Genomic DNA, 11,903 nt, shown 5'->3' on the forward strand with positions numbered 1-11,903 from the left:
TACTACTATTGCCATATTCAAGCATACATAAGCAGTTTAAAGCTCAATTTGCATGAGAAACTATTGTTTATGTTCATGTAAAATGTAGAACTTCACATATGCTTCTAAAACAAAAAGTAAAAGAATAATTGTGGCTACTTAAACTGGTACATTGATTTGACTTGGACCTTATAAATTGAGACAATTATGAAATATTATTAGTTTTAGTTCCCCTTGTGGGAACATAGCCACATTTTTTACCATGTATGGTTTTTCTTACTTTCTCAAGACTCTACGCCTTCATTTCAACATAACTAGCAGAATGAATTTATATGATTTCACATGCTTTGATATTATGTAATAACTTCTTGAATAATCACATATGAAGAATCACATAGAAAACAATCCATTGATACTATATAAATTTTGTCTAGGATTGACCAAAAATAGCATCATAAATAGATATGACTTAATATGGATTCTTAATGGACCACAATGCATGCTTTTGTTACATCATTTTTGCACCTATCAAAACAGCACTAATCTGAATGAATGAGGTTTTGTTACATTTTACTTGAAAAGTTCCATTAGCACATAGATATAGTTCGTCTTGCACACCTTGTGGGTAGAAGCAGGGGAGATCATGGTGAGGAAGGAGGGAGACTTCCTTGCAGGAATGACGAAATCATGGTGAGTGCACGCTCTGGTTGGTCGCTTGGAACTAGATGTCCTGCTCCTCTTACTGTCACGAATGTCACATCTTCATATGCTACCACATACCCTCCAACCTATCATCACCAAAATTCCATTTTATTTAAATTACTACACTTCATGATGAAGAATGCTAATCATTGTGCCACAAATAATTCCATGCCAAAACTATATGTAACTTAGGTTCTTGCCAAATGTATATGAAGTTATATAGGGTTATTGAAGTTTTTCTATCATTTTGCAAGCAAGCCATTTCTCTTGTATTCTTTTTCGTAGAAGTAGTATGTTAGTACTAATTAGTAAGGGGATGCAAAGACACTTAGATGAGCCGATCCAAGAAATTAGTATAAAAAGTTGTATTATCCCAAAATCAGTATATAACTACTTAGTGTGCTTATGAAACCTGAAGGAAATGGGATAAAAAAGAATCATAGTTAAATAATTGAAAATTTTGTATTATTGTACTACCTCTTTGTTGGTGTACCAGGGCCGCCAAGGGGTCTTGATGGGAAGGTTGAGACTGTTTATTGAGTACCTAGATGATGTAACTGGCACACGTGCATCAGTGTCACCACTGCAAGGGTAATTCCATTGTTGAAATGTGCACAAATCATTTATGAATAAATGGAAAATAATAGTATCTTCTTGAGCTTTTTTCTAAAATAATGCATTTAAAAAAAAATTATCAAAAAGGGTGATATAATCAAAACTATTTACTAAAGAAGGGTGGAATTTGTCTAGTTGGGGGGGAGGAGAGACCAGTATAGAAAGCTTCCAACCAATAAAATGATTAAAAAAAAAGTGGTTGAAGAGTAAAAAACTAATAAAAAAGGAAAAAAAAAAGAAAAAAAAAAAAGAAAAAAAGACAAACATTAATAATGGTAGCGTCTAACACAAAAAAATTGAAAAAAAAGAAAAGAAACACTTGCATGCCAAATTCTGCCATTGCCAGGTGCCACCATTATTCACATCTGCCTTTTGTTTTTTTTTTTTTGCTCTTCAACGACTTTTTTTTTTATTTTTTATTAGTTGGGCTTTTTTTATACTAGCGTCTCTCTCTCTCTCTCTCAGAGCAAAACCCACTCCTCTTTAGTGAACATTTCTCATTTCATCCCTTTTTGTAATTTTCCAGTATATAAATTTTTGTTTTTAAAGTGTTTGCAAGTAGAAATCCTGATTATAACTTGAACTTAAGTTATCTCTGATGTTTATGCATTTGAGCGTACCTGTATATCCAGACTCTGATACCACTTGCCATTAGATTCTTGATAACAGGTAGAATGGTAACTGGGCTATCAGTCCAGTTAAAGCCACTGCGCACAGATACCATGAGATTATTTTTATTAAAGGCTAAAGCCACATGAAACGTACTATTTAAAGCAAATTGATCAAGATTACCTGCAATGGCTCCATTTTATGAGATTTGCGTGCAAAGCAGTTTGCACCTCTGCAGTATTCAGATAAGATTCTACATAGATGTCTGAGCAGGGGTCGAAGAAATAGACCTAATAAGCAAAATTTTGAAGTCGCTTAGTCCTATTATAATTCTCATTGTGTTTTTCTTTTCTTTTTTTTTTTTCAGCTTGTGCTTAAGCTATAAATTCTATAAAGCTTATTATAGTGTACGGCTAGGAATCGTGTCATTATGACTTTTGCTTTATTTGCCATAACGCTTGCTTGGACACTAAAAAAAAAAAAATCATGTTAATGATAGAGTCAATGAAGCAGGTTAAGAGCAAAGAATCTTTTATTAAGCTCAAATCTCTCGATCTGTCAATAGTTTGCTTATGTCTAGGGAACCTATTGTCTCCTAAACCTCTTGATGCCATATGATGAATGCTCATTAAAGTGATGACTGGTACACCAGCAAGTTTTTTGAAATATTAGGCTAGCTAGCTGATAATAGAACTGCTAAGATTTGAGAATCATATGCAGTATGTATTTTTAAATGCCATGCTAGGATATCTACTAGAATATATACATATCTACTAGAATATATAATATGTGGCTTTGGAGTAATGGTAAATTACTCTATTTTTGTGGCCTGGAGTAAGGTTGCATACATCAACCCTCCCAAAAACAGTGAGGAATGCTTCATACAATAGGTTACCCCTTTATCCTAGGATATCTACATTTGTCCCCTTCTTTTCATAATCCTGATATCAATTGTATTTGAGATTCTCAAACAATATTGTGGAATATCTTTTAAATACGACAAGACTTACAGAACCAGTTGACCCATTGGGTGCGGTTTCATGGCAAAGTGGGGCATAAATGTTATAAAAGTCGATAGGACCCTTCTCAAGTAAGGCTTTCAATTTTGAGTTGTAGCATTCTTCCGAATGATTGCCTCCAGAGTAACAATACTTGTGGATAGCTTCATTTGCTTCATCTGAGCTTAAAGCATGAGTCCATATATAATCATATAGTCCCATTGCATTTGTAAAATCGTCAATCCATGCATTTCCTATCTGAAACAATTATCACCATTTCACAATGTCAGGACAGAAAAAGATACAAAGTTCTTGAATTTCAAAAATATTTCAAGGCAAAGATAAGATCCATTTATATTGAACCTACCGCAATGCCTTTCAGATTAATGATGGTATGATTTGTTTTCTTGTTGTTCTGCAGAACTGTGTATGCAAGCTGAGGTACATAATGACCAGCATAGCTCTCTCCTGCTATGAAAAAATCTCTGGTCTTGTAATGTGGGAACCTCTCAAGCCAATTGACAAGAAATGCATAGGCATCATCCGCAGTACTCTTATCGCCGGCGAGTTCGTAGTCAGAAGACATATTTGAGTATGAGAAGCCAACCCCAGCAGGGGATTCCAAGAAGATCACATTTGCCACTGTCATTGATTTATAAAATTGTAAGTTTGTTTCACAATTTTGCAGAAAAGTAGGATATAAATGTTGAAAGGTGTCTACTTACCATTGTTCCAAGCATAATTATTTCTGAAGAGTGTTTTTCCATCACTATTTACTCTAAAAGGTCCTAATTCTTCCATGGCTCCATAACCAAGAGAGGAACATCCAGGTCCTGTTAATCCAAAACATTATATTTTTGTTAAGATTGAGTAGTACATGAATTTCGTGATAAACAACTAGAATAATGGATTCTGATTGTGTTTTAGATTTATTTCTCAGATAGCCAGGAACAGCACTTTCTTCAGGATAATAGTGATATTAGGCTACAAGATAATTTTATTAAATCTCTTCTATTGAGGGTCAAAATATTTTGCCTACACCAACTCTGCTACAGAAGCCATGGCTTTTGCCTACAATAATAGCATTGCTCCAAATCAAGGGTAATTGTTAAATACACCGGGAAGTGCTCTCTCTCTCTCACAGAAAAGTGGGTCATTCCTATAGAGAAAGAGGGTGCTAGATACCTTGAGTGCTTCACACTTGACCAATGAAATATTGCCACATACCCCAACAGTTAGTTACTTATCCATCCTTGGCACTCATTTTGACTTGGTGTAGACAAGAAATTTCGTTAAAAATTTGATGACTAAAAAAAAACTGAAAAGTTAATAACTAATAAGCATTCAATAGTAAGTACAAAGAACTAGATAACAAATCTAGATTAGATAAGAAATCTAGAATTCCTTTCTGTCAATTGGGTTTCGATTGAGTATCAAACTCGAGAGCTATTGATAGTAATAATGCATAGCATAAGAAAATAATTGTCGGTAATGACAGTAGCTATATATATATATATATATATAAAGGAAAAATTCCAAGTTGAGAACTTCATTACTGCATGCATAATACCTCCATTAAGCCACAGAACCAAAGGCTTTGTTGAAGAGTTCTGAGGGGACTCCACAAAATAATAGAACAATGCTCTTCCAGCCTTTGGATTGACTGTCACATATCCTGAGTACTGGTCAAAATCCACACCATCAGGTTGGCCAGGCAAAGCTACAATCTTGTCAGCTTGCATTAGCCCATCTTGAGGCTCAGCGTGTATGGCAGGGTATTCAGTTTTGGCATGTAGTTCAGACCAAGGATGTGAAATAGGAGGATTTTGTGATCTTCTGGATTGAAGCAGCCTTTCAAGGCTATCAGCTTGATTAGCTTCACCAAAAGGAAGCAGTGCCAAGAGGCAATAAGAAAGAATTAGCCCAATAAACAATCTTAATTTCATCATGTTTTTGCCTGCTTAGCATTGAGGATGTGCAAAAGTGGTCCATAAATAGCTGGAGTAGAATGCTATATTGGCTTAATTGTTTGTTCTCTTGTGCTTGGGTCATCTATGAAGGACCCATTGATAGCTTAGCCGCAATAAATTTTAGCAGGAATTCAATATAGCCGGCTGAGTTAGAATTATTTGTCTTTCTCTAATGAAAAGTCTTTATTCTTTATGAGATCAATTCATTTCCATTATGTTTTCTATGCATTTGAGGGATTCTTCTCAAATTTTCTGACTAATCTTTGTCTTGCCTTTTTTGTTTCTTGCTGATAAGTGAGAATCATAGTTGGCCTTTCTAATAGGTCTTCTGTTTGACTTGTCTTTGTAAAATTTTAACTTTCTTATATGAAGTTTTATATATACAAGACAAAGTGGGCTACCATTGGGAATAATTTTTTGTGAGAGAATTCAATTTAATTTTATTAAGAGAATTTAATATAAATTAATTAAGTAAAAAATATTCATATATTTAAAATAAATTTTAAAATGATAAAATTATTTTGAATTTTTTAATTTTTAAACTTTTCAAAATGTAATTTTCTTAGCATATATTTAAATTCATATTCCAAAAAAAATAATAATAATTTCAAATTAAACTAGCCGCAGAGTTTTTCAATTTAGAGAACTGTTACATGCACAAATTCATAACACACAAATTTCACTATAATAAATCCAAATTTTAACACCACCATTTTAATATTATTTTATAGACAGTGTCAAAATAATAAATAATATTAAAGTAATATATAACATCATATATAATATGCTATAAATATATAATATTATTATAAATTAATATAAAAATATTATAAAATTTATATATATCACAAAATACTTGGTAATAATTAATACTAACAATATATTTTAAATTTTTAACAATATAAAAAACATATTATTAAAATATAGATTTGTGGTGGCGTTTGAGCCAGACAAATTCACGCCTAGATTTTTCCATCAATTTATGTGTTAATTTAATGTTTCAAAAAATTAATAATTATAGATATGAATGGTAATTATTAATGTCTACAAAATATCTATATATTTATGAGGTTGGGAAAAGATGGGAAGAATCAATTTAACTTTTTGAATTTTTTTTTAATTTATATGATATTTATTAGTTTATGAATTAACATTTTTACTTCAAACTTTGGATATAATAAATAGAAAGGTTATACTCCCTCTATTCTATTTTAACTGGTGTTTTATTTTTTTTAATTTAATATTTTAAAAATTAATCAAACATTAATTTTTTTAATTTTAATTTTATTTATTATTATTCTTAATATATTTACTTTTTCGTATCACCTTTTTCATATTAAGGGTATTATAAAAGTATTTTAGTTTATTATTAATATTTTTTTTATAAAATTAAAGTTATTTAATTTTTTTCTCAATTTTTGTAAAAAAATTCTTAAAAAACACTTCAAATAAGATGTAGGGAGTAATAAATAGAGAAAATGAGAGAGTTGCTTCTGCAACTCCACCTTTCAAAATAAATTTACAACTAAGAAAACAAAAACTGTTTACATAGAGTATTAGATAATTTTAATAAAATATGATTGTATAGATTTGAATTTTTAATTTCGTGTATTATGAGAAAAATATTAAATAAAATTTCATATATTAGATTAATATTAGAAATTCTCAAATTATTATTATTATTATTATTATTATTATTATTATTATTATTATTATTATTATTATTATATAAAAAGGTTTGAGATATGTATCACAAGGCTTAAATATTATTGAGTGGATGAGAAGATTTAGGGATAAGAGGAAAGCTACTTTTCAATTGAATAAATCATTTAACGATAAAAATTTGACTTTTCTATTATAATTAGATGCCAAGTGGAATAACTTTCACTAATATTTCAAGAACAACAAAACTTTTGTTTATCCCATGGCATCATGAAAGGACCAAATAGGTGGAGATTAATAAAACATTGAATGAATGACTTGTGGCTGACTAAAAACAGAAGATAACATTATTTGAAAGTAAAAATTATTATTTAGTTTTTATATTTTAATAAAATTAATTATTTAATTTTTATATTTTAAAAAATATATTATTTAATTTATATATTTTATTTTCATTAAACTCTTTATTTTTTTATTAATTTTTATCACTATTAGATAAGCTATTATTTATTTTTTTATTTTAAAAAAATTAATTAATTAATTATGTATTTTAATAAATATTATTATTTAATTCTCTAATTTTAGTAAAATTAATTAATTAATTTTTATATTTTAAAAACACAATATTTTAAATAACATTCTTTGATAAAAATAAAAATTTTACTATTTTAATACTAAATTCAAATTTATATTTTTTTTTAAATATTCAAATATTTTCAATCAACTATACATTTTTTTGTGCTTTTTTTTTATTGATACACAATTTTCCTAGATTATTTACTTGAAGATTTAAGAAAATTAATTAAACTTTTTTTAAAATAATTTATATCATTTTATGTCAAAAAATGAAAAACAGAGAGAGAATGAATGACAAAAGGGTGTAAATACAGAAGAAAAGAATTATGAGAGAGAAAGAGAGAAATAAGTGATAATAAGAAATAAATAAGAGAGAGAATAAAGTGTTAATATAATTAAATTATGAGGACTAATATATTTTTTAAAATATAAAAATTAATTAATTTTATTAAAATAAAAAATTAAATAATAATTTAATTGATATTAAATAATAAAAAAAATAAATATAGAACTAAACAATTTGATACAAGGAAAGTATAAAAATAAAATAATATATTTTTAAAAATATAAAATGAAATAATTAATTTTATTAAAATATAAAAATTAAATAATAATATTTCCTGTCAAGTTTAGCCTAGCAATGACTCCCTGTAAAAGAAAGATCACAGTAGGTCAAGGCTGCCATTGCCAGTTTGTTCCTAACAAAGAACACTTCAATGATTTAAATCGGTAGAAATGTTGTTAAATGGAATTCTGAGAAGATTCTGGCAACGGCTAGGACAAGATTGCACAGTAAGAGAATATATGGGTGCTTATTTTGCTACCATTACTGAGTTATTTATTTATTTTTAATTTAGTCACAAGAAGAGTGGGGCAGAGGGACTGGAAAGAGAGGGAAAGAGCGGAGAGAAAAGAAAAAATAAATAAATAAATAAAAATTATTATTTTTATCTTATTTAGTATTAAAAATTTTTATTCTATTTTTATCGATGAATATAATTAAGATTACAATTTAAATTAAAATAAAATTATTAAAATTAAATATTAATTAATATTTTAATTAAAAACTTATAATCTAAAATAAGGCGGACCAACATCTATAAGTATTTAAATACACCCAACATCCAATTTGGCAAAATTGATAACAGAAATAAATAAATTAGATTTTTTTTAAAATTAATAAATTAGTTAAATTTATTATACTTTATATTTTATATTTTAAATTTATAAGAATAAATTGAGTCTAATTTCACTTCTGCAAAAAAGCCATATTAAATTTGTTTGAGACTTGATGTCTCATATACACATTCTAGAAGCACATAAGATTTCATTGCTTGAATTAAATATATGATAAATTATTATTTAATCTCTTAATTATATTAAAATGAATGATTTGATTTTTATATTTTAAGAAATATATGATTTTTAAATTTATACATTTTATTTTATTAATTATTTAGTTTCTTCATTTATTTTTGTCAATTTAACTGTAAATCAAAAAATTAAAAGGTGATCGATAAGAAATAAAAGTGTTAAAAATAAAGTAAATTTAGAGGCAAAAATATTTATAATGGTAAAAACTCATGAACGAAAATATTAATCATTAATAGTAAAAGTTGAGAAAAATATATAACAAGATAAAAATATATGATGAAATTAAAACTTAGAGAATTACTAATGTATTTTTTAAAATAAAAGGATCAAATCATTAATTTTCTATAATATAAGAACTAAAAAATAAATCTCCATAAATATTAAAAAAAAAAAAAAGTTACACAAGGATGTATACTGCTCACAACAGAACAAAATAAAAAGGTCATGCATAGGATTTCACAGTTGACATTCGAAGTTATGAATGTTCACAGCAAAGATAAATTGCTTTGGTAGTCTCTTAAATTTATGTGATTATTATATTTCAATCATTCCAAAATAAAATTATTTAATTTTAATTTTATTTTGAAAAAAATTTCTTTAGCCTATAATAACAGGCTTCAAGTTTATTTTCTTTTTTTTTTTAACTAACATTAATATTATATAAAAACTAAAATATTAATAAAATAGCATATATTAATTAACATTATTTTAAAATTTATTATTATTATTATTCCAAGTTGTTACAAATTAAATTTTAATTAATAATAAGCAACATATATACTTAATAAATTTAATTAAAATAAAATAATTTTATTGATAATAATCATTAGTTAATTTAGAGAAAAAGAGAGAAAAGATGATAAAAATGTAATTTTATTTGTTTATTTTAACTTGAAAAATCTGTTATTACAAGTTATGGGGACTTTTTTTCGAAACAAATCTAAAATTGATGGACTTTATTTTAACAAATTGAAATTGAGTGACTGAAATGAAATAACCACATAAGTTGAGGGATAATTAATGTAATTTGCCCTCAAAATAAAAACAAAATACTGATTTTAGGAGCCTAAATGGAATGCCTGGGCAAAATAGTTGCATTTTAATTTATGGGTAATTGTCACTAAAGGTCACTGAATTTTACGAGTTATTTCAGTAAAATTATTTTACTTTAATTTTTTTTTAAGTTATTCAACTTCAATTTGGATATCAATAAAGTCATTATAATAGAATATTATAGATTTTCAAGTTAACCTGCTGATCTAACATCATTTTATAAAAAAAATTACTTAATTACCCTTCCCTTGCATTGAAATCCCTTTTCTTTTTCTCTTTTTTGCCTTGCACTCTCTCTCTCTCTCTTCTCCCCCCCCCCCCCTCCCCCGCCCCTCTTGAAACCCAGAAAAGAACAAAAATTTAAGAGATACCCAAAATAAAAAATAAAAATGCACATAAAAAATATAAAATTTATTCAAGCATCAAAATCCCATTAATTGTAACTTCAAATCAATGAATCTAACATCAAAATAGACAAATAAATATTCAACAAATCCAAAATCAAATATCATCAATTGAAACCAAAAATTCAACAAAAATTAATGAATTGGGGGAAGGACAAATTGCAAAGGTCGACACTGATGTACGCTTTGGCTCTGCACTGTGATGAGGCTTGAAGGGCAATAGTGAGTAAGACCATAGAAGAAAATATGGGATGTAAAGAAAAGAGAAGAGAATGTCATACAATATCCCTTCTTTTTTTTTTTTTTGAAAGAGATATATTAGATTAATGAGAAAAACAAGGTTTACTAGCCCATAGACAAACAAGCTTACAAAGTTCCATAAAGGAAAAGTCTAGCCCTATTAAACTAACCAAGCCCCAACAAGAAACCCAGCCTATCAAACATAAAGAAAAGACCTAGAGCTACAGTAGAGACTCTCCCACAACTTCCTTAACGTCGTCGCATCGCCACCATCTTCAATAGGTCATCCATGACCAAAGATCGCTAGAAATGAAAGGGAAGGGTTCAAAAGCCATGTAAGGCACAAAAGGAACCTCCTACATTAACTAGATTTAGAGCTCTCCGCTGGTTGAGGAGACCCAAAGTATATAGAAAGTTATTGCCTTTACCATCGATCGACTCAGTATTTTGGAGAGAAAAAGCAATATTGAAGCATCGCTAGGGCCACAAATGATTTATCATGCCTGAAACAGATGACCCCAAGCCAAAATACACCCTAAAGAACAAGTAGCAAGGTAGATCGAGCAAGAAAAAGCATAAGCTTTGGAACCATGGAAACCAAAAACATAAGGGAGGATGGTAGTGCTCTGGCCAATCTCACTTTCATATAGGCTTTGAGTGACCAGGGCACCACAAAAGTAGTGCTGTGAATGTCCCTGAGATAACCCATCCTCCATAGAGAAGTTCAACTAATACAGAAGATGAAACCACACCCAACAAATCAAAAGCAAACCATTAATCCTCAAGATCTGAGAAACAAAAGTTAACCCAAAACTTATATACAACCCCATGCAAATGTGGTGAAGGAGAGACCCACATTCGAGCGAGAGGAAGGAAAAGCCATCCCCTGCCCAGTAGGGGCAGGGGACAACTGCATATTTGGCAGAGGAAGAGTCTTATGTCTCATAGAGGAAGGGAGAAAACCAACGAATTTGAAGATAGATTTGATTGATTCTCATGTCAACCAATATCCTTAAATCAATAAACCAAACACACAATCAATAAAGCCAAGATTAGAAGAAGAAAAAAATCATAGAAGAAGACAAATTAAGAGCTTTCAAATAAAAATCCACCAACCAAAAAATAAAATGACACCAGAATATACACTCTTCACCCCACAAAAAAAATTCAAAGTCATAGCAACAAGCACTACAACAAATAAAAAGAAAATAAATAAAAAACAACTAGTAGAATTTCATAAGCAAAACCAACCAACAAAATAAGCAAGCAAAACCAACCCAGATATATAATAACAATAAAAAAGAGGATTTGAAAAAATCCCAAAATTTTAAGGCCAAAAAGGAGGTGAATGTGGAATGAAACTTTTTAGTGTGTACGAGTTCCTTTTGATGTAGGCTTCCCATCCATCCATGCTAAACTTGCTTGTCGTCATTGCCCTGTTTGTATGAAGTAAGCTTCAAAAGTTTTTTTTTTTTCATGCGACCTTCTCACTAAGATTTAGGACAAATTGAACATGCTACAGGAAATTCAAGATGATCACTGTGCTCCACTATTTAAGAACTTTGAATAAAGACGAATCTAAGTAATTTACGTAGCAAAAAAAAAAATCTTTAAGACTATGAGCTTCGGGATGTGTTCTTGGACCTTTTCATTCGCTTTTTTGTAATAATTTTAGTATAAAATAATTTGTGATGTTGTGTACTTCGTAGAGTTATATTCAT

The 11,903-nt window shown here is 28.7% G+C and overlaps 1 protein-coding gene across 1 annotated transcript; it reads right to left on the minus strand.

Annotated features, from left to right (window-relative positions):
- Positions 1-360: 360 nt before the first annotated feature.
- Positions 361-4,873, minus strand: LOC131180817 (serine carboxypeptidase 1-like). Its single transcript, XM_058148547.1, has 8 exons — positions 4,474-4,873; positions 3,629-3,736; positions 3,271-3,545; positions 2,916-3,161; positions 2,089-2,195; positions 1,917-2,003; positions 1,159-1,264; positions 361-767 (listed from the first exon to the last, which is right to left on the minus strand). Exons 1-8 carry the CDS (start codon positions 4,850-4,852, stop codon positions 621-623), a joined length of 1,455 nt encoding a protein of 484 aa, XP_058004530.1. The 5' UTR covers positions 4,853-4,873; the 3' UTR covers positions 361-620.
- Positions 4,874-11,903: the final 7,030 nt, after the last annotated feature.

Source organism: Hevea brasiliensis, chromosome 6, assembly GCF_030052815.1.
Source record: "Hevea brasiliensis isolate MT/VB/25A 57/8 chromosome 6, ASM3005281v1, whole genome shotgun sequence".
Lineage (NCBI taxonomy): Eukaryota > Viridiplantae > Streptophyta > Magnoliopsida > Malpighiales > Euphorbiaceae > Hevea > Hevea brasiliensis.